Below are 24273 nucleotides of genomic sequence, written 5' to 3'. Positions count from 1 at the left end.
CTGGGTCAAGGTATCAGACGGAACAAAAGCATCTAAGTTCACCCCCTATATTGTGTTAAAAATAAAATAAAGGTATTAAAAGAAAATTCACTGAACATGAGAAGAACCAAAGAGACAGTACAACAGAATTTTGGAAGCTAGAAAACAGATGGATTAAGTAATAACAAAGTGTTTCAGTTAGCAGAATGGATAGGTCAAACCACAAGCCAGTAGTTGAAAAAATGAAAAGGGTGAGTTAAAAGCAGCCCCAAACTTCTGTAAATCTTGGGGGGGAAGGAAGGGGCTCAAAGAGGGACAATGAGATGAAGGCTTGAGCAGCAGCAAGTGGTTCCCTTCCTCTTACTCCCTGCTGTGGAGGCTGCTCTTACCCCACTTGGTTGAGGTTTATTTCCAGAATTAAACAGGAAATCTGGAATGGAGGACAAGACCAGGTTAGAGAGTTTGGGGCATTTTATAAAATGGCCATCAGCATCAGGGATATTAGAGATGGTACAAATACAACACATGCTAAATACAGACATGCCCTCCTTCCCCCATCTCTCTTCCCACACTTGACTCCAAGAAACCAGACCTGTATCCTCTAAGAATATATTATAGCGTCTTCTACGAGGAATCTGACTAGTCAAAAAGCAAAGTTTTTTAATCTACTGACAGATGTATGACCAAACAGGTCACCCAGATCACCCCATAGTAAAACCCCATAAGCCCTATTCACATGCTCAGAGCTTCCAACAAGCTTTTTAGATCTTAATTCCTTATCCTAAGAAGCAGCCAAGAATTTCTAAGTATCTGAGGAAAGCTTCTAACAGGTAAGGTAGTAAGCAAAAGAAAATTTTTTTTAAAAAAGTTCCTTAATGCCTTCAAATAGTACTTTCATCAAATGAGAACAGGATTTTTTAACTATATATAGAAAAAAGAGAATCCAGAGAAAAAAGGACAGTTCTTGAAAATTAAAAACACAATAGCAGATATGAAAAACTCAATAGCATGAGTGGAAGATAAGGTTGAGGAAATCTTTGAAAGTGGAAAAGACAAAGATAGAAAATATGAGAAAAGATAAAGAACTTTAAGTCTCGTCCAGGAGTGTATAATATACAACAAAAGGATTCTATAAAGAAAAAAAAAACAAACTCAGAAAAATGGAAGAAATAAAAATCAAAGAAATAATTCACTATTCCACATCTTCAAGGACATGTATCAATAGACTAAAAGGGCTACCAAGTGTCCAGCACGATGGGTAAAACCAGACCCACAAGACCATCTCTATGAAAGTTTAGAACACTGGTGATGAGAAGAATCTCCAAACTTCCAGAGAAGAAACAAAGAAATCACATGTGAGGGAGTAGGAATCAACATGGTTTCACATTCCTTAACAGCACAATGGAATTGTGAAGAGGATGGAGAAATGCTTTTAAAAGTCTAAAGGAAAATGATTTCTAACATGGAATTTTATGCCTGGCCACAATACTTCCAGACACACAAGACCTCAAAAACATTTACTTTCCATCCTTTCTCAAGAAGATACTGAAGGATGTGTTCCATAAAAATGACAGTAAAGTAAAAGAAAAAGATTTGGACTACAGGACACAGAAGGTCTGACACAAGAACTGTAGCTCAGCATGGCAGCTGTGCCCAAAGAAGTCAAACAATATGTACTGGAGGAGCCTGCATGGGTGGGCAGGTATGCTCAGGGCTATCACTCCAGGAGAGCCCCTGCCCACCCTACCAGCTTTGAAACCTACAGACAGAGTGCCCTGAGCCATTTAACATGTGTTGATTCAGTGTCCACTCTACCTGACAGGTTTATTATGGGTGGCCTACTCCTGAGAACTGGTAGGAGGCTCCAATGAGCATTGAACAGCCCACTCCATGTACCCATATTCCTGCTGTACTTCCAATGCCTGACCCACGGACGGATGTCTTGTCATGCTGAGCTAGAGACCTAGTGGGTCACAAAATCAGTTCAGAAAGTTAAGAAAAGCATTGAAATAGGTGTGAGCCAGTGGCACAATCATTTAAAAAGCACACACATATAAATAAAATATTCAAGGGGCATTATCTTTTTAATTTAGTTTCAGGTACACACTTGTAGATATACATATCTATGTGTGCACTGGGCTGCAACGTGAAATGCATTTCTAACTGATTTTGGGGTCAAAAGGTTTAAGTCACTGCCCTAAAGAAACTTATACACGTACCATAGGACAGCTGGTCAACGATGTTTACAGCAAACACTGTAATAGCAAAAACCTGAAAAAAAAAAAAAAGGGCTTCCCTGGTGGCGCAGTGGTTGAGAGTCCACCTGCCGATGCAGGGGACACGGGTTCGTGCCCTAGTCCAGGAAGATTCTACATGCTGAGGAGTGGCTGGGCCCGTGAGCCATGGCTGCTGAGCCTGCGCATCGGGAGCCTGTGCTCCACAACAGGAGAGGCCACAACAGTCAGAGGGCAGCATACCGCAAAACAAAAACAAACAAACAAACAAACACCTGGCAACCACCTCAGTGTTCTCCAATAGTAGAATAAATTGTGGTAGAATCATACAGCCAGGAAGATGAATAAAGTACAGCTAAACGTAACAAATGGATTGATTTTAAGAATATAACAAGTAGGAAAAGAGTACAAATAAAGCTTAAAGCCATGAAAAACTAAATGTTATATTGTTTAGCGATAGATATAAGAATTTAAAAACTTTTAAAAGAGAGTAATTGCTTGCTTGTCAGTTATATCTATGGGAGGAGGTAGGGGCATAGAATTAGAGAGGAGAACACAGGGGAGTTCAAATCTAATAATAATGTTCTTTAAATGTGGGTGTCTGTTACTGAATTTTTAAAAATAATTTGAGCAGACACAGTATAGAAAGAGGAAACATTGCTCAATTTACTCTACGAGGCAAGTATTATCCTCATGCCAAAATTAGACAACAACCATTTGATAAAGGTAAATTAAAGGCCACCTTACTCATTACTACAAATGCAGAAATTCCAAATATCAGCAAATCAAGCATAGCAGCTTATAATATATCACAAAACCATGATTAAATGCAAAATCTGTGTTAATGCCTTTGTAAAAGAGAACAAATTGGTTTTTGATAAACTAAAACACATCACAATGCTCCCACATGTAAAATGAAACAAAGGTTCTTCTGAATCACTATCATTCAAACCTTCTATAGGTCTAAATTTGGTAATGAAAAAGTAATAGCATAAGCACCTTAAGTACCAAGAAATAGTTCCAAAAAATATTAGGGCACAGGAATTCAGCTAGAGACAATGGAAGGGATAGGTGTAAGGGACTGCTAGTTTGTTTTTTTAAATTTTTTTTTTGGCTGCACCTCACGGCTTGTGGGATCTTAGCTTCCCAACCAGGGACTGAACCCGGGCCCTCAGCAGTGAAAGCACAGAGTCCTAACCACAGACCGCCAGGGAATTCCCAGGACTGTTGGTTTTTACTGTTAGTCTTGTAGAACTATTTGAAGTATATACACACACACACAACACACACATAAGTGTGGCTGATTATATATACATATGTAGTTCTTTGACTAAAATTGAAAAAAGAAGAAAAAACTTCCAAGGATAATAAAGACTGACTTGACTCTAACACAGTCCACCTCTCCTCTCATCAGGTCTGAACAGAAGGCCAGTGCTGGGCTGCCTCCTCAACATCCTCCACACCCTCAACACAGTCCTGCCCTGGTGCCTGCTTGCACCTCTGCCTAAAACGCAAATCCTGTCAAAGCTGATTTAACCCCCCCACCCCACCCCACCCCTGCCCAAATCCAACTCAATCCTTCCTCTTTAAAATTATTCTTGTTGACCCTGAGCCAGGAAGAACTCACTTTCTTTAGGGCCTTTTGTATCACATAGTATCTTCCTGTTCTCCCTGCAAGGTCAGTGTTTGGCTACAACCAAGTAAGGCCCTTTAGTGAAGGATCTAACTAAAATTTGTATACCCTACAACTGCCATACCTGGTATAATCTCACAATATACTTTTCTTGCCTGAAAATATTTGCAATCATCCCTTCCTCCTCCTCCAAGAAAGAAATATTCTCCCAAAATTTGCTAAATAAAGCACTTCCATCAAATTGTAATTTAAAAATTTTAATTTTCCTTTAATAAGTTGGAAACGTCTATTAAAAAGAGCTATGAATCATGCCACTTAAAGCAGTATTAACCAAACACTTTAAAAGGCAGGCATTATCCGGGTGGCAGTTTTAAAACCAGACTAATTCAGACAAAAAAGTTGGGGTGGGGAAAAGCTTTATTAAGAAAGTGATATAACTTTATAGAACAAACAGTAATATAAACTAAATCCAACGACTGTATTTTTTAAAGCAGGCCTGGTAACAATTTCATCACTTACTCTTTGTATGATGCTGCTCAAGCATTAGCAAGCCCATTAATCCCCTCAGCAGGACAAATGACATTCCCTCTAACCCAAAATTTCTTTACGCTGAGCAACCTTTTCATCTCTCTGAGATCTCAGACTTACATCCTAAACACCCAGGGAGTTTATTTAAAAAGAAAAGATTAGTTCAACAAATATTTTGAGCTTCTACATCTAACCTCTGGTGATACAGCAGTGCACAAAACAGGCAAAGTCTTGCCCTCATGGAGCTTCTGTTTGTGGGGGTGTGTTGGGGGTGGGATGGGAAAGGAGGTTGGGGAGAAAATAAGTAAAATATAGTATGTATATGGATATATCACGTGGTGGTAAATGTATGGAGAAAAGTCAGGAAGTGCACTGTGAGTAGAGGTTTTGATTTGAATTAGGATATTCGGGGAAGGCCCTACTAAGAAGGTGACATTTTAGTCTTTCCTGACATCTTTATCAGAAGAGAAACAGCAGGAGGCCAATTGGGGGGGGGCGGGGATCATCTCACGTAGGGCCTTGTAAGGATGTGGGATTTTACACTAGGAGACACAGAATAGGGGGGAAGGTTAAGCAGTAACATGATCTGACTTCAGTTTTCAGTCCTGCCCGCCCCCATAATGGACAGCAGGGTGTATGAGTGGACGCAGTCCCAGTAAGCAGGTTACTTTCATAATCCACCTGAGAAACGATGTGGCTTAGTGGAGAGTGACAACAGTAAAGGATTCAGGATATATTTCGAAGACAGAATCAACATGATTCTGATTTTGTCTGATTGGATTTGGGTATGAGATAAAGAACACAATCATGAAAGACTCCAGGGATCTGGCCTCAGAAACTGGAAAGAAAGTTGTCATTTATACTGAAATCAGGAAGTCTATAGGAAGAATAGGCGTTGATAGATGGATATAAAAGTTTAGAGGTCAGGGGAAAGGCTTGAGTTGGGGATATACAAAAGTAGGAAAAGGCACAGAACTGGATGAGATCACCAAGAAAGTTGGTGTAGATAGAGAAGAGGTCTAGGGCGGCCACCTTCACCCGCAAGATGACTCAATACATCTGGGTTAGGGCCCAGTCATCTGAATTTTTAAACAAGCTTCCCAAGTGACTGTGGTATAACTTCAAAATTTGAAAAATTCCACTGACAAATGTTAAGATATTTCTACTTTTTTTCTAACAATCCATTAAAATTTTTCATGAAAAACAAATACCTATCATAAATTAGACCATTAACTCCAAATTCCTTTAATTTCTTTCTGTTTTCAGGATCATTGGTATCATCACCCCAGCAGAATATGACCAGTCCCTTAGCTTTTGCCTCTTGAATATAGGATGGGTTTCTGAGAAGGTCTTCAGTATGTGCATTTATCCCCTAAAAGAAGAAAGATAAGTTACTCATGAAAGAGAAACTTATTATATGTATAAAATACATAACTAATAAGAACCTGCTGCAAAGCAGAATGGACAGGGAAAGAAAACGTTAGAATTTTTTCTTCCAATTTATGCGATCAAACAAGTTTACAATCTAACCGTTTTAGATGATTCATAAAACCCACTCAGAAAACTAAACTACAAAACTTACTTAACCTAGGTCTGCAAGAAAATCTTTGTTGGTGGTGATCATTTAACTGCTTTTCAGTCTGAGATTTAATATCCTCATTTTAAGTAGAGCTACCTGCTCATTATACATAGGTCAAAACTAACCAAGTAGATGTTAAATTAATATATAACTTTATTTACTAGTGCTCTAAAACATTTTTAAAAAACAAATATTAAAATATTCAACCACAGCTTACCAGTAGATTTTCAAACTGTGCAAAGCTCATTGCAATGGGGGTTGTCCGAGATCTGAGGTCCATGAGTTCAGGGTAAATATCAGATTTCCCCTGAGTCAAAAATAATATGGGATATTTGTTCTGCTTTTGCCGAACCCTGAAAAAGACAGTTTAAAAAATACTTTTCATTGGGGAGATAACCATAACATATTGTTTTGAAATTTTAGAAAATACTAAAAATATAAAGAAACAAAATTTTAAAAGCATACTCATTACTGAGATATAACCACCATTAATGTGTATTGCCTTTTAGTCAAAAAAAGAAAAATTTAAATTATTCTATACAAGAGTTAAAATATTCTCAGAAATGGGCAAAAAGAAATCCCTTGAGGGCTTACAATTTGGTAAGGAGGATATTATACATCTGTAAAATGAAACACAAGGCATGAGGTGCTATAACCCAGCGGGTGTGGAGGCCATCCCAGTAGAGAATATATACAATGGGACTGAGAAGACAAATCAAGGGTGAAGTCTGGGAACTTCCCCACCTCCAACTACAATCTCTGTGCCCTTAGTCCTAGCTACAGTCTAAGCATATAGGAGAAAAAAACTGAATTACTCACATTGTGCAAATATCTGCATCAAATGAAGAAAATACTATTCTCCTCTTCCCAGAATTTTCTAAGACAGTTTTTAAAATTATATCCAAAAACAGATTCATGTCAAAATATGTTGATAAGTTACCATCCCATATTCCATCCTATATAGAAGAATAGGAAAACAAGTCATTAAATACCTTAGAATCACAGTGCTAGGAAAAATTCTCGAGAACATTTAGTCCAACTCTTATTTTACAGATGAGAAAGCAAAGGCCTGTGTGAATTATTACCATAATCAGGTATAGAGACACTTATATACAAAGCAATTATAACATCAAAAGACTTTTGCTTTAATAAGGTTAACAAAATAAAAACTAAAACTCTGGAAATTTGAAATCTACCATGACTTTAAAATATTTTTATGCAATCTTCATAAACTATAAGTGGACAAAAAGACTCCACTTCGTTTGCTAACTCACTACCCCAAAAACCCTGGTAATTAAGAATTACCAGTTAAAAATCTCATTCTTTGAGTCTTAGGCATATCAAGTGCCCTCAATAAATAATAAAAATAATTTTCTAATTATAGCTAAGATACCAAGAGCCCTATTGATATTCAAATATTAAAAATTTTAAGTATTAGTCATTACAATAATTCTAAAAGTTCTGAAAACTAAAAATCACCTACTAGAAAAAGCATGGTTGTGCACTTCCATGTTATATGTTAGCCAGGACCGGCTTATCATAAATAGCTACATAGAAGACATGCTTTAAGGGCAGGTATAGATTATTCTGACCAGAACAAATACCAGGACTGCCCAATCATGATGCCTGGATTAACTACTTCCAATGTCCCCCCACCCCAATCAGCCCTCTTACCATGCAGCCTTATCCATTTACACATATCCCCATCTGATACATCCAAGTTGTTTTCCTCGACTAAAAGACTGTTAAGTTTCAGGAAGGCAAGGCTTTATTCTGTTTTCTTCACTACGTAAGCACAGAACTCAGAAAATGCCTGGCGCATAGCAGCTTTTCAATAATTATTGAACAAAAGAATGACTAAATTTCAGAGTGATTTAAAACATGTCTGCAGAAATTTCTTTTCCTGATTAATTATTACTAGCTACTGCCACTTAACAGAAAACTGCTTAGGCACTTATTTAAGGTATATATTGAGACGGGGGTTAAAAAAAAAAAACCAAAAAACTAATCAGAGTTATAAAGTTCTGACTGGCCACAGTTCTCACTGTTCACTTTATAAGTGTGCCCAGAAACCATCCATATTAATGTGCACATGAGACACATGTAAATTAGAATTTCTACTATAATACATTCATCACTACTTTTAAGAACTTAAATATTAGTGTAAGTGTAAGATATACTTTACTTCAAAGTTCCAACAAGCACTGTGCTTGCTGGAAGAAGCCACAATTTCAGTTTCATTTATTCCATTAAAACAAAGAGACAGGAATGAATGCATTTTAAGAAACGGGGGAGGGAGGAACGAAGAATGTGCCACATGGAAAATGACTTACCCTTTGTTGGCAGATCCATTTTATTTCTATGTTAAACCCTACATCTTCTGGCAAAGACTCTAAAACCTAGAGTTGTGTTTGTTGGTGGTAAATTTTGTTTCATTTTTGGTGAGATGAATGGTAGAATAAGAAGGAAAAAAGAAAAATGGATTAATTACAAAAAGCAAACTATAAGAAAACATATCACTAGTAAGGATAAAGTGTTTTGTGCCTTCAGCAAAAACCACTATCTTTTCTTATACTCAAACTGACAACCTGGTTGATGATTAAGTTGAATAAGAAAGTCAAAAGAAATTAAATAGCAAAGGCAGTAGTCTTTAGCAATATCTGTGATAATCGATCACTACTAACCGCAAAGATGATCCTGACCTAAAATCCTTTTCACCATCACTACTGAACAGCTAAAGTGAGCAGTAATAAGATAGGCAGCCTCATGAATTTAAAAAGACATTTGTCATGTTTTCTGAATTGCATTCAGGTATGTCAGTCTACTTTACTAAGATATGGTTATATGAAAAACCATGATTTCTAGCTTGCTGTGAAGGTGGTGATGCTTAACACCACAGTGATAACCTCCTGGAAAGATGTTAACTCCAAATTAAAGAGGCTCATAAATAAATAAGTCTATATCTATATAAATTAACAAATAATATAGTGTCAATATATCTAAATTATCTAGAAATTTTGGACTTCCCTGGTGGCACAGTGGTTAAGAATCTGCCTGCCAATGCTGGGGACACGGGTTCAAGTCCTGGTCTGGGAAGATCTCACATGCCACGGAGCAACTAAGCCTATGCGCCACAACTACTGAGCCTGCGTTTTAGAGCCCGTGAGCCACAACTGAGGCCCACACGCCTAGAGCCTGTGGTCTGCAACAAGAGAAGCCACTGCAATGAGAAGCCCGCGCATTGCAATGAAGAGTAGCCCCCGCTCGCCGGAACTAGAGAAAGCCCACGCACAGCAACGAAGACCCAATGCAGCCAAAAATAAATAAAATAAATTTATTAAAAAATAAAAACTAAATTATCTACACACTTTGCAATAACACCACTTGGGCAGCATAACTAGAAAATCCAATCTAAAATATGAAGCTTGGGGCTTCCCTGGTGGCGCAGTGGTTGAGAGTCCGCCTGCCGATGCAGGGGACAAGGGTTCGGTTCGTGCCCCGGTCTGGGAAGATCCCACATGCCGCGGAGCGGCTGGGCCCGTGAACCATGGCCGCTGAGCCTGCGCGTCCGGAGCCTGTGCTCCACAACGGGAGAGGCCACAACAGTGAGAGGCCCGCGTACCGCAAAAAAAAAAATGAAGCTTGGTTATTAACTTACAATCAGCTGGTTTAGTCAGTATTTCAAAGTGTAGAAATCCTTAACATGTATAATATATATGGTATTTAATTTTATAATAGCAAATAAAAGAATGCTAACAGAGTAAGAACACAGCCTGGGACTCTGGTGACCTGGGATCTAGCCCCTGCTGCATGAAAAGTACAGTACCTAAAACAGGTTGTACTCAATCTCCTATGGGGCTTTTTGACTTTCTCCGAATTTCTCCGATACGTTTAGCCTTTTTTAGTTAACATACCTTCCACAATTTTACTGGACTAATGCAAAATCAGAAAAATAAGGACAATAGTGTATATTAGTGTTGAGATTGGTATACATCAAATTTGCAGGATTCCCCTTTATACTAAGATTGCGTTTGGCCTTTCTTTGGATTCAAACTTTCTGATTAAATTATAGTGATGGCAAAGTGAATGAATAAATGTGTGTTTATTTGGCTAAATGAAAGTTGTCAAACCTTTGATAAACAATTTTTTTAAAGCCTGTTTTTCTGTTCTATGAAATCACAAGTCTAGAAATCATGGAATTTCTAAGAACCAAACTATTTCAGAATTTTGGACTAGAAGGAATAACTTAGCTGGGCTTCATAAATATCTGAAAATTTATACAAATCATGCTCTAAATTCACTAACACAATGTCTATTTTAGGGGCTCTCTTGTAGCATCCTTTTTGGAGGGTGAATAATCATGATAAACTGAAATTACCTATTTTTGCCTAAGAAGTCTATTGTACCTGACACATCACCAGAAAAAGACAGTGGAGAAGAGAAAAAATTAGGAAATGGAGCCAGCAAGAAAATGAGACTCAGCATGGCCAAAGAAAGTATCTGGTATTCGCGCAGGCTTGCCTGACGCTGTCAAAGGAATTCCTCTATGAATTGGGTCTAGTTTTTAAATGTTCATGCCAGTTTTTGTTACACATTTTCAGAGTGAATACTTGAAATCTGTATTTCATTTTAAGTAACCAGGGTACTTATTTTCTTTGGTTGGGGAATTTCTCTCTAAAAGCTAAGGACCAGCCTTACATATTGTAAAAATGTCTCTCCCATCGTCACACTCCCCAACCCCTTTTCTGTGCCCTTTCCTTCCTGTTTATATACAGAAATATGTGAATTTCCTATTCTTACCAAATTAACCCAATGAGGTAGGAATTTTATTCATTTGAGCAAATAAGTTTCTCAAAAAAAAAAAAAGGCACCATAGGCACACTTCACAAGAATGTATCTTCTCTAAAAAGCATCAAACATGTTTACATTAATGTTGTCTTTTACACAGCCTTTTTAGTGCCCATTTAAAAGACCATAATAAATTATTCAGATATAACAGAATAATGATAGCCTGCCCTAGTTTTCCTAAGGAACTTACCATCTTAAGAGAAGGAAATGGCTGATTTTCAGAAAAGGAATTTTCCTCCTCAACCACAGATTCTGAAAATTTAAATTACAAAAACTCAGTAGATAAATGCCATTTTATCACTAAGACCTTTTCCTAAATTCTGAAGGCAAAAAAAAAAAAAGATGTAGTTATGAGATCCTTTCATATATAGTATTTTTGAAGGCTCCTGTATTTATTAATTTTAACCATTAAAACCCCCATTTTCAAAATAAGCATCCTTTATGAAGACTGGTTTACAACATTTAGTAGGAACATCACAGTTTATGACCTCAACAGTGATTATTTTCTTATAAAAACTGTAATATAATTTTAAGAAAGGAGTCACAAGCAGTGATTTGGTATTTCTCAGTGAAATTAAGGGCTGTGTAATCTTGCTAATACTTCTACTTGAGATATCAAGTTCGAAATTAAGAGAATCTATAGGTAGCATTACCATTTAATCCAAAATTGATTATGTCTCAAGGCGCACAAGAATTTTTTTCCAAAAGAGAAAAATTTTTATATCAAGATTAAAAAGAAAAATCACCCAGGAACAAACAAAAAGCAAAACAAAAATTACAACAAAAATAACCAACCCTAGTGCATTACAAATTCAAAAACTAAATCATGTAAAAATTTCCAGTCAAATAAATTAAAGGTAAAATTGATTTTACTACTAATAGTTATGAACTATTTACAAGCTTGTAAAGTCATATTTACGCTCTGAGAATAATCTTTGGAGTCTTTGGCACCTCACTAATTTCTTCATAAAGGCATTCCAACTATCCTGTTATCCTAAATGCAGATTAACATCTAATGAGTACCTACTATAACCAGAGTACTGTAAATGTTTCAGGGAATATAAAAACATTTCCCCCACCCTTGAGAGGTTTACATCCTGGAGGAAGAGAAAGGACATACAGAAAAATAAAGGGTTAAAGAAAGGACACACCAAGGCTAAAATGAATGTCACAGACTACTAAATTCTGTGGAAGTAGAAAGTAAAGTGGAATTACAAAGGGATTTTGTGGGTAGGACAAGCTTTGAGGAAACAGGCACAGAGTGGTTAAATAAAGTAACCGAGGTCACAGTTGGTAAATGCTAGAGCTGGTTTCAAATTCCTGGCTCTGGAGCCAGATTCTATACTTGATACATTCTGTACTTTGTAATGCTTAAGAATGTGTGGAAAGAGGGACCTCCCTGGTGACACAGTGGCTAAGACTCCGTGCTCCCAATGCAGGGGGCCCGGGTTCGATCCCTGGTCAGGGAACTAGATCCCACATGCATGCTGCAACTAAGAGTTCGCATGCCACACTAAGGAGCCTGTGTGCCACAACTAAGGAGCCCACCTGCCACAACTTAGGAGCCCACATGCCACAACTAAGAGGCCGGCGAGCTGCAACTAAGGAGCCCACCAGCTGCAACTAAGACCCAAATTAATTAATTAAATAAAAAAGAATGGATAGGTACAAAATTATAAAGAATTTTTGATCATCAAGCTAAGAAAATTCATAAAAGTGAAAAATCATGCTTACTATACATGACATGTATGCATTTGGCAATTAATACATATAAAGCCTTCATGTCTATAAAATTACATTTATATAACCCAGTATTATATTAAAGTCACCAAGAGTAAGTTAAAATGGATAAGGAAATTCATGATGCTAATTATGAAATGAAAACAGTGTTTTCACATTGGTACATACCTTTCAGTTCTTTAGATTTTAGTGCAGTCACATGAGTGAGCTAGAAAACACACACACACACAAAATGTAATCAGAAAAAAAGGCCTTAGTTTATGAAGATATGGTTAATAGAACTATAACTTGAAAAGCTAGCAAGTTAGGAGAAATTATAAAATGTAGAATCATCAGTTTAATAAGAATAAGCACTTACCACTGTACATATTTTATATTTACATACATATGCATAAGACCATGATCAAATACCCAAGTAGGGGAGAATATAAAAATTATTAGGTTAGGAAACTGTTTATACTCAATCAACCAATAATTTAGGTATCTAATGAGAATAAGAAGAGGGATCATGTAAAATTACATAGTAAAATACAGGAGGATTTTAGATAGTAGCATAGCTATAAAAATCAACAATAGCATAGAAGGCTAAGTATAAAATAAAAAAGAGCTAAAGCAGACCAGAGACAACCTAAGATTATGGCTAGCCCCTATGGCCTATAAAGACTTATAGCCCATCTCCTTCAAAAAAGCAAAAAAAAAGATGGGGTCCATAGAAACTGTTAAAAGAAGACAGATGGATGAGCACGAATCCATTCTTCCTAACAGAACAGAAAACCAAAGCACAGACTCAGTACATGCTGTATGTATCTAGTCATCCCCATGCACAAAGAGAACATTACTATATACAAACAAGTACAAATAGTCCTAAAACTAAAAGATAATTTACGTTTTACATTATTATTACTACCTTTAACAACTGGAGTTGGTCAAAGGTTAATTCTTTTACTGGAATTTCAAATAATTCAACTGGATCAGCATCAAATTTCTAAAAGAGAAAATTGGGCCCCACGTTATTACTGAATGTTTACTCTAAACTGGCCTAATATCTCAATTTACTGATGAGAATAACAGCTTGGTGGCCTCAGTGAGCCCATGCAGGGGAGCCCTTGCTACCGAACACCACCTCCCAGCTTAAATTCTGGCTTTTGTTTTTAATGTAGGTGGGAGTGCCTGGAAGAAAACAGCTGGGAAGAAGCTGTAGCACTAAAGACACACTGAGAACCAAGCCACAAGTCAGTCATTTCCCCTATTTCCTGTCATGCTGTATACATTTTATTTGACACATATCCATGCTACAGGACTAGGAAATCAACAGGCATGCAGGATCTAAGGATTAGTTTCTATCAGTAAGTTTCTAAACCTTTTAAACTGAAGTTTGGTTAAAAACAGCCACAGAAATCAACTGTCATGAAAAAATCGTCTGGTTAGCTGTAAGTAGTAATATTTAATAGGAACCCTAATCTATTATAAATGCTTTTCCAAGGAGCAAATCTGTTTTATTAGATTTTAATATCATATCAAATGTCACACTGTTTAGGCACTTCTATCTTAAGAAAATAAGTTAATGTACCACCAATAAATCATCAATCCAACAAATATATTAAAATCCGTTACATTTATATTCATTCATGTATATATAGTATGATGCTATATATGTATAAATTTCTTCTGGAAGGACACGCAAGAAACTATTAAGAGAAAGGAGTACCACCAAGGAAAATAAAGGAAGATTTACTTTTCATTTCATAATCTTCTGAACTACTTATAATTTTATAAATGAACATAAATTGGTTTTTTAAGGAAAATACCAACTTAAAAATTAATACTAAAAATATATATAATTTATTGCTTTCATTCTGCAATTAACTGAACCAGGTTCAACTTAAGAGCAGGACGAATTCTGGTGAAAACTGGGGATCAGTTATACTCTTCAATTAGCCCTCATGGATTTTTAGAAATTACAGCTAGAGTCATTAATCTCAATCTTGGTTAGTGAGTTCCTTCACCACTCCATTCCTTCTCATTTCGCTTTGCATTAACATTTCCCCACAGCAAAAAAAACCTGCCCCAATTCTATTAAGTAATTCTACTTCTGTCATCTAAATAGGTGCACCTCGGAAATTCCCGGGAGGTCCAGTGGTTAGGACTCAGTGCTCTCCACTGCCAAAGGCCCAGGCTGAATCCCTGGTCAGGGAACTAAGATCCCACAAGCCACGCAGCGTGGCCCCCCAAAAATAAATAAATTTAAACAAATAAATAAATAAATTTAAACAAACAAATAGGTGCATCACCTTCCTTCCTTCTCCTAATACCCTTTCACAGAAAGGGAAGGGTCTTTTTCTATAAATGATAATAATCCAAACTGATACGACTGTTTAGAATCCACTAGCAGGCAGAGCTAGGTGCCTTGTCATAGGTGCCTTGCATACTACACCAATGCAGTGTCTGATACATGTTAGCAAATCAAACTTTATTTATCTTGAAGTATACTTAAGTTACAATATTGTGTTACTTTCAGGTGTACAGAAAAGTGATTGTTATACTTTTATATATGTGTGTATACATATATAAGTAATTATGTATCTATTCTTTTTCAGATTCTTTTCCATTACAGGTTATAAGATATTGAATATTGTTCCCTATGCTGTACAATAGGACCTTGTTTATCTATTTTATATATAGTAGTTTGTATCTGCTAATTCCAAACTCTTGATTTATACCTCAGCCACCCCTTTTCCCCTTTGGTAACCATAACTTTGTTTTCTAAGTCTGTTTTTGTTTTGTAAATAAGTTCATTTGTGTCATATTTTAGATTATACATGTAAGTGATATCATATGGTATTTGTCTTTATTTTTCTAACTTACTTCAATTAGTATGATAATCTCTAGGTCCATTCATGTCACTATAAATGGCATTATTTTATTCTTTTTATGGCTGAGTAGTATTCCATTGTATGTGTGCATATCTTTACACATTCATCTGTATCCATTCATCTGTCAATGGACATTTAGCCATGTCTTGGCTATTGTGAAGAGTGCTGCAATGAACACTGGGGTGCATGTATTTTTTCGAACTATAGTTTTCTCCAGACATCCCAGGATTGGGATTGCAGGATCATATAGTAACTTAATTTTTTAGTTTTTTGAGGAACCTCCATACTGGCTGCACCAATTTACTTCCCACCAACAGTGTAGGAAGGATCCCTTTTCTCCATACCCTCTCCAGCATTTATTATTTTTAGACTTTTTGATGATGGCCATTCTGATTGGTGTGAGGTGATAACCTCATTGCAGTTTTGATTTGCATTTCTCTAACAATTAGAGATACTGAGCATCTTTTCATGTGCCTGTTGGCCATCTGTATGTCTTCTTTGGAGAAATGTCTATTTAGTTCTGCCCACTTTTTGATCGGGATGGTTTTTTTTTGATATTAAGCTGTATGAGCTCTTTGTATATTTTGGAAATTAATCCCTTGTCAGTAGCATCATTTGCAAATATTTTCTCCTAGTCAGTAGGTTGTCTTTTTGTTTTGTTTATGGTTTCCTTTGCTGTGCAAGAGCTTTAAAGTTTAATTAGGTCCCGTTTGTTTATTTTTGTTTTTATTTCCATTAGTCTAGGATACAGATCCAAAAAAATATTGCTGCAATTTATGTCAAACATTCTGCCTATGTTTTCCTCTAAGAGTTTTATAGTATCTGGTCTTACATTTAGGTCTTTAATCCAATTTCAGTTTATTCTTATATATGGTGTTAGAGAATGTTCTAATTCATTCTTCCACACGCAGCTGTCAAGTTTTCCCAGTCTTAACTTTAGATCAACACAACGGAAAATGATACCCAACACAGTTTTAAAGAAAATGCCAAAGAAAAGGGTTTTTAAAGGACCCTCCTAGTTTAAGTCCCTGAGAAATCACTTGGTTAACTTGTATACTGAAGTCCAGATGCTATATAATTATTACAATTATTTCCGTACAATAGTAATTATAATTTTAAAGAAATTATATGCTTTTTAAATCTCCTTCTGGACTTTCTCCTCTATCATGCCCTCTTTTCCATTCTCACTGTCTCTACTCCAGTTCTGGCTTGTCTTAAGGTTTGGCCCACATTTCCACTCCCCTTGTCTCTAGCCTCTGTCCTCTTAAGTTGTCCTTACATCAGGTATCAAAATATTCATCTGAAAGTTTACTTCTAAAACATTTCCCTACTTGGTTCAAAAGTCTTTCAAAAGAAGTCCCTAGCTCCTAAGTCTAAACCCCTGAGGCTCTCCACTATCTGGCTCCGAAGCACTTCTCCAATTTTATTTTTCACTGTGGCTCTTACCACTAGTCAAATCATATAAGCTTATTAACTTGAGAAAAAGCTTGAAGCAAAAAGAGAAAGGAGCCTGAAAACAAACACTCTGATAGCTTCCTTTCCTGCCTCAACAGAGGGACAGTGGCAGAATGATACAGAAACCACGTGTAATATCCTTTTTGTTAAATAGCATTAAAAAAAGAAAATTCAGCCATACAGAGAAAATACTCTAGAAAATTAATTCCTGACTCCTCCCTCTCTCTTGATGTTGTAGGAAGGAGCTTGAGAGAGGAAAGAACTGGCAGTAATTCCCTAAGAAAATGAACTAACCAACTCTATTAAATAAATAATTAAATATATAGTCATCCATCAGTATCTGCAGGGGATTGGTTCCAGGACTCTTCACAGATACCAAAATCTACAGATGCTCATGTCCCTTATATAAAATGGCATAGTATGTGTATACAAAACTTCCTAGTTTTAAAACCTACTGTCTAACTGTAAGAGTTTAAAATAAAGGAATTTCTACATACCTTTTTCATAGTCAAACAACAGGTCAGATCATGATACACTACAGGCACAAAATCTTTTGAAAGATGTACATCAAATTCTACAAAGGCTGCACCCTGACAGAAATAGAAGAAACAAGTATTTGAAAAATATTATCTGGCCCACGATACATCTAAAACTATAAGAACATGAGAAATTTATTGTTCACCATAAAATTACAGACTTGTACACACAAAACTTCTTCATGAATCATTTAATGCTATACTTCAAGCTTTTCTAAAAGGTAATTTCTTCTTTTAAAACAATTATAATTTCTTTTTTGCAATAGCACACCAATTTTTTCCTGGCAAAAAAATGGGTTCTGATCCTACTCGAACACACCCCGGGGCCCTTCTGTGGCAGTGGACAGCCTCCACCAGTGTCACCTCTGCTATTGCTATTAGCAGAAATGGCGCCTGGAGCATGGCTACCTCGCACCTCATTGCCCCTACACACCTCAGATGGACAGGGGAACCTCAACGGTGAGGTGGGAACAAGAATAAGCTTCAGTCTCTTAGCTCTGCTCCTTGGTGCACTTGAGCAGTACACTTTACAACCTTTCTTAATAAAACCTCAATAATCAGATTAAAGAGGAAACTGTAACTTCTGCTGAAAAGAAAGAGAAAGCAGAAATGGGCAACAAGAATGATGCATATGCCAAATTTCCTAATAGAAGCCTAAACAGAAGAAAGGTGGACACAAATTAGACTTAAGTCAGATCCATCATGACATATGAATTAATCCAAATAAAGGCTGAGAACATAAACTGACATACAAATTTGTGCATTCACTAAAAGAAAGCCAGCTGGGATCAAAGAATACAAGGTTTGAGGATTCTGTAATGTGTCTATGGCCCAGACAAGTGCTGTATAAGAATGGATGGACACGTTTCCATCCCTTACCCTAGCTTTAGGTCAAGGAAGATGCTCAACTTTTCAGTACATATGGATCAGAGACTAGAACAAAAGGAGCCTACTTCCTCAATGACTTCTGAAGCAGGAAATAAGCTTAGCTCCTTCTATTGTCAACAAGACAATGACACAAATCATTTTTACCAAAGAGAACAAACCCTATGTCCCCTAAATAGTTACAATGATTAAAAGAAATTATAGCTTTCCAGTTTAAAAGTTTAATTTTACATGATCACCATCCTTTAGAAAGATAAATTTACTAAGAGGTAAAACTTGATCTCAAAATTCATGTGTAAGGGACTTCCCTGGCAATCCAGTAGTTAAGACTCCACGCTTCCATTGCAGGGGTGCAGGTTCGATCCCTGGTCAGGGAACTAATCCCGCATGCCGTGCAGTGCAGCCAAAAATTTTAAAAAAAAGAAAAAATTCATGTGTGAGCAAGCTTTAAGAAATAAGCCAATAATAACCAAAATCTCTTCAAAGATGTCTTTAACATTAAAATCAAACCAGATTTTCATAACTAACATAAGAGCCATAAAAGTACAAAGGGTTTCGACAGAAGAAAAGGGCTTAATGAAATCCTCTCTCAAAAAGCAGAGACCCTAGGGCTTCCCTGGTGGTGCAGTGGTTGAGAGTCCGCCTGCCGATGCAGGGGACACGGGTTCGTGCCCCGGTCTGGGAAGATCCCACATGCCACGGAGCGGCTAGGCCCGTGAGCCATGGCCGCTGGGCCTGCACGTCCGGAGCCTGTGCTCCACAACGGGAGAGGCCACAACAGTGAGAGGTCCACATACCGCAAACAAAACAAAAAAGCACAGACCCTAAAAATTCTTTATCAGGGATCTTCATGTGTTGACAGCTAATAAAACCACGCTTAGATTACTTAGCTACAGTGAACTAAAACTCGTTCCAAATAATGACCTACAGCACAACATACTCACAGATTTAATATTCTTTCAATACAAAAACAGAACTATCCACTATTAACATTTTTAAATATCAAAATAATTATGATAATCAATCTAATATGTCATGAAATATAAAATGCATCATTATTTTATATACCACTAAGAGGGAGAAAAAACAATGCCAATCAAACCATGACAAGCTAAAACAGCTGTAAAACTATCCCAATTTTAGAGATATTAAAATATGAAAAAAGTATGTCTTAGAACAGATGTTTGCTCATATAAGTGATAAAGTTAAACATATGACAAATCAAATTTATTTGGTGAACTATTTTAAAAAAGGCTAAGTTTAAGGCATGTGGAGGACACTGGGAAAAAAAAACAAAATAAAATGAGATGTTCCTCCATTTTTCCCTTAGTTTAACTTGAGAACATGAGGCTTAACTTGAGGTACAGTGGAATGTGGGGGGAAATAAAGCAGGTTCTTGATTAAAAATGTCAAGTTTCAGGTGCTGAAAAAACTAAAAGCTGAAAAAAGAAAAAAGGACTATCTCTGAATAATTACATAAAAGAAGTTAAGAAATTCAACATAATCAAGTTGGTATACAGGATGCAAACTGACAGACTTCAAAAAGTGTTACATAAAATCACTATCAGGGCTTTCCTGGTGGTGCAGTGGTTGAGGGTCCGCCTGCTGATGCAGGGGACACGCGTTTGTGCCCCAGTCCAGGAAGATCCCACATGCCGCAGAGCGGCTGGGCCCATGAGCCATGGCCGCTGAGCCTGCGTGTCCGGAGCCTGTGCTCCGCAACGGGAAAGGCCGCAACAGTGAGAGGCCCGCATACCACAAAAAAAAAAAAAAATCACTATCAAATCCTTCTGTAAACATTATTTCCAAAGTGAGTATCTAAATAAGCATAGTAATTCAATTGATGAAATGCAGTGCTTAATGCGGAATGTTTTTCATGCCTCAAACACTTAAAATGTTATCTCAAAAAAAAAGGATGCTTAAAAAACAAACAAATGGGACAGAATTAAACTTAAAAGCTTTTGCACAGCAAAGCAAACCATCAATGAAACGAAAAGACAACCTACTGAATGGGAGAAAATATTTGCACGTGATTATGACTCATAAGGAGTTAATATCCAACATATATAAAAAGCTTATGCAACTCAACATCAAAAAAACAAACCACCCAAGTAAAAAACTGGCAGAAGAAATGAACTGACATTTTTCCAAAGAGGAAATGCAGATGGCCAACAGGCACATGAAAAGATGCTCAGGGACTTCCCTGGTGACGCAGTGGATAAGACTCTGTGCTCCCAATGATGGGGGCCCAGGTTCGATCCCTGGTCAGAGAACTAGATCCCAAATGCATGCCACAACTAAGAGTTCGCATGCCACAACTAAGGAGCCTGCCTACTGCAACTAAGACCTGGTGCAACCAAATAAATACATAAATATTTTTTTTTAAAAAAAGATGCTCAGCATCACTAATCATTAGGGAAATGCAAATCAAAACTACAATGAGTTATCACCTCACAACTGTCAGAATGGCTATCATCAAAAAGAACACAAATACAAATGTTGGAAAGGATGTAAAGAAAAGGGAGCCCTCCTACACTGTTGATGGGAATGTAAACTGGTGTAGCCACTGTGGCAAACAGTATGGAGGTTTTTCAAAAAATTAAAAACAGAACTACTATATGATCCGGCAATTCCACTCCAGAGTATACAAAGAAAACAAAAACACTAATTCGAAAAGGCATATGCACTCCAATGTTCACAGCACATTAGTTACAACTGCCAAGATATGGGAGCAACCTAAGTGAATGGATAAAGAAGGTGTGTGTGTGTGTGTGTGTGTGTGTGTGTACACATACACACACACACACACACACAATGGAATACTGCTCAACCACAGAAAAAGGGTGACATTTTGCCATTTGTAATAACATGGATGGACTTGGAGGGTATTATGCTAAGTGAAATAAGTCAGAGAAAGACAAATACTGTATGACATCACTTAGGTGGAATCTAAAGAACATAACAACGAGTGAATATAACAAAAAAGAAACAGACTCACAGATATAGAGAACAAATTAGTGGTTACCAGTGGGGAGAGGGAAGGTGGAAGGAGGGGCAATAAAGGGGTAGGGGGTTAAGTGGTACAAACAATGAGGTTTAAAATAAGCTACAAGGATATATTGTACAACATGGGGAATACAGCAAATATTTTATAATAACTATAAATGGAGAATAATCTTTAAAACTTGTGAATTACTATATTGTATAGCTGTAATTTATATAATATACATCAACTATACTTCAAATTAATTAATTAATTTTTTTAAGAGGATGCTTAGGATTCCATTAACTTCAATCTTCACCATGAATCTAAATAAAAATGCCTAGAAATACTTTACCTTCACTTAGAAATATATTCAGAAAAAGCATAAATATTCTCCCTTTTAACCTATTAAGGCAGACTGAAGGAAGCTCTCCAGGCCTACATTTCTCTACTTTTCTACCTTTGGACCATCAGTCCAAAGTTGTTTAAAGAAAGAGAGATTCACTTACATGACTAGCAGCATTTCTTAAAGAAGCAATAGTATTTTCCTGAACTTTAGCAAGCCTGCAAGAAAAGAAATATATAGAAATATAGTTATCATTACTATAGAAAAAAAAAATTTAGTAAAGAAGTCAACTACATTTTAAACAATGGACATAGTACTTATTCTCTATTTTGAGGCTAACTTTGCCATCCCCAAAATAAGACTGTGACCATGACTTAGTTGGTGTGTGCATTCATTCCATAAATCAAGCTCTAACAATTTTAGGTATTTACAAGCTGAATACAGATATATCCTATACCACCCCATACCTCCCCAAGTGAGGTGACCAGTTAAGGAAAACAATCCTTTGCAATGGGCATGAAGTAGTGGAGAAACTTGCTCCCTGCATTGAAGCCTCAGGTGACTTGATACTGGCAGACCAGGGAAGGGTGGAAAAAGGCAGACACACCAACAGGGTGAAAGAACGGAAACTGTACTGAGAACTGGTGAGGAAACTAAGACCCTGAGAGAACAACATGCTGAAAGTCAGGACCACAACACAGACACACTGATATCATCAGGCTGACTGCATCAAGCTCTCCCCTCCTGGCTTTCTAGTTTTAATGTCTCTCTCATCAATTCAGCAGAATACTAAAAAGACTGACCAGAATCTTACAAGAGAGTTAGTCTCTAATTAATTTGAACTGGAAACCCCAATTACCAAATTACATTTAAATCCCAGGGTAATAATTAAAAGGATCGTTTGACCTTTTAGTTGGTCAAACCTATTTAACCTTATCAAGCATGAGCTACCAAATGCTAGTACTACTCAAATATTCAACCTACTGAGCAGTTGTTGTAGAATTTCCTGCACCTCGATGTCCAACATCCAATGGTATTCTTGGCTTCCAATACTTGGAAAATGAAGATTTCATGTCACAATTGTATCCTGGTAACGGCTTAATAATTATATAGTCAACTTTCATATGAAAAAAGGGGGAAGGGAAATAAAGACAATTAAAAAGGCTATGATGAGCTCAATTACACTTAAAAACCACTCAAAACAGCTTTATCAATCGATCAAATAGAAAGAAATCAAGTCAAAACGCATTCAAATTAAAGCTTCCAGAAAATTAGATATGTCTTTATTGTTACTGTATTTGTTAATATTCTAAAAGCAATTTATTAATTCTTTACCATTCTCAAAAGCTCAATTTGAAACTAATTGAAATCCTAACTTAATCTGCTTATTTGTAAAGGGTCACCCTGCTTCTCCAGGCTTACCTCTCACTTTGCCTATTGTTTTTCTGGAATTTCTGCTCATGATGGGAAGAGTAAGGATTCCAGCACTCTTCCCACTCTCTGCAATGGTGGATGATAAGAGGCACGCTGTACCCACATGTCCAGGAAGAGTGTCGCCCTGAACTATGTGTTCACTGAGATCTTCCTGAAAAATGAGGTTAAGAATAACCCAAATTCTTATACTTCAATATTTTCCATTTAAAGATCAAAAGACATCCTTTAAAATCAACTCAGAATCTATGGAGGAAGATCAGTATGAAACACAACCAAATTTATATTCAGGTACTTTAGATAGCTTTGTTGTAATGAGTAACACATTTTCTTTTAGTATATAAAGATATTTAGTATATAGTATATTTAAGATTTTATGTGTTACTTTATTGATCAAAACTGTTGATTTGCACTTCTGATACTCTAACATGTATTAGGCGAATATAAAGCTCAGACTGAAAGTTTCTAAGTACTTTTACATTCCAAGACTAAGATATACCTGTGGTGACTTTTAATGTATATTTTATTCTTTAAAAATGCATCTACACAGATGACACAGAGGGATAGGACACCAAATACTCAACTTTGAGATTATACAGCATATTTCATCCACCTAGTCTATGAATAAATTTGTATTTCCAAAACTGCTAACCAAATGAAAGGGAAGTTAGGCTGCTCGAGAGATTATTAAGAGGTAGGTACTAAAAGAACAAGGAAATGTTCAACCAAAACCTCATATTTTTAGAATAAAAGTCTCCCAGATCTTATTAATTAGGCAAGATCTAATTATAAGGTTATAACTTTATTATAAGTGTTACTTACTGGATTCTAATCCATCCTGAATTTTGCTTTTTTAAGAAACAGTGGCTAGGTGCTACTGTTGGGTAAGGAATATTCCCTACTCTCAAAAAGCTAAACTCTAATCTAGTGGAAATGAGAGTGGAAACACCAAAGAGCCAGGACCTTAGGGGAGGACCCAGTGTTATTCGTGAGGAGCAGCTGAACAGCCCATAAGCAGAGAGCTCTAGTGTAAAGTGGCACAAGCAGCTCTGGAAAGTTGGCAGCACAGACTCTGAATAACCTGGCACAATTTTCATAGCAACTATTTTTTCTTACATATTTATACTATCAAGTAAAGTTGCAAAAATGGGTCCACTGTTACAATGAATTCTTATAAAATGCTTCAATAAACCACAGACTTCAGTCATAAAGGACTCAATCAT

General features: G+C 36.6%; 1 protein-coding gene across 3 annotated transcripts in view; it reads right to left on the bottom strand.

The window, feature by feature from the left end:
* Positions 1 to 24273, bottom strand: part of GPCPD1 (glycerophosphocholine phosphodiesterase 1) — a 63003-nt gene that overhangs the window by 10296 nt on the left and 28434 nt on the right. For all 3 annotated transcript variants that reach the window (XM_067707539.1, XM_067707540.1, XM_067707541.1), the window contains 11 exons: positions 23042 to 23204; positions 22604 to 22736; positions 21783 to 21837; positions 17367 to 17459; positions 13449 to 13526; positions 12710 to 12749; positions 10992 to 11053; positions 8287 to 8352; positions 6773 to 6909; positions 6171 to 6306; positions 5586 to 5746 (listed from right to left, as the gene is read on the bottom strand). In XM_067707539.1, the coding sequence (XP_067563640.1) occupies positions 5586 to 5746; positions 6171 to 6306; positions 6773 to 6909; positions 8287 to 8352; positions 10992 to 11053; positions 12710 to 12749; positions 13449 to 13526; positions 17367 to 17459; positions 21783 to 21837; positions 22604 to 22736; positions 23042 to 23204 (1124 nt within the window). The remainder of the gene's footprint in view (positions 1 to 5585; positions 5747 to 6170; positions 6307 to 6772; positions 6910 to 8286; positions 8353 to 10991; positions 11054 to 12709; positions 12750 to 13448; positions 13527 to 17366; positions 17460 to 21782; positions 21838 to 22603; positions 22737 to 23041; positions 23205 to 24273) is intronic.

The sequence above is a fragment of the Pseudorca crassidens genome, chromosome 15 (assembly GCF_039906515.1).
Source record: "Pseudorca crassidens isolate mPseCra1 chromosome 15, mPseCra1.hap1, whole genome shotgun sequence".
Classification (NCBI taxonomy): Eukaryota; Metazoa; Chordata; class Mammalia; order Artiodactyla; family Delphinidae; genus Pseudorca; species Pseudorca crassidens.
The sequence above is the reverse complement of the archived record's forward strand: the minus strand, read 5'-3'. Positions and strand labels throughout refer to the sequence as shown.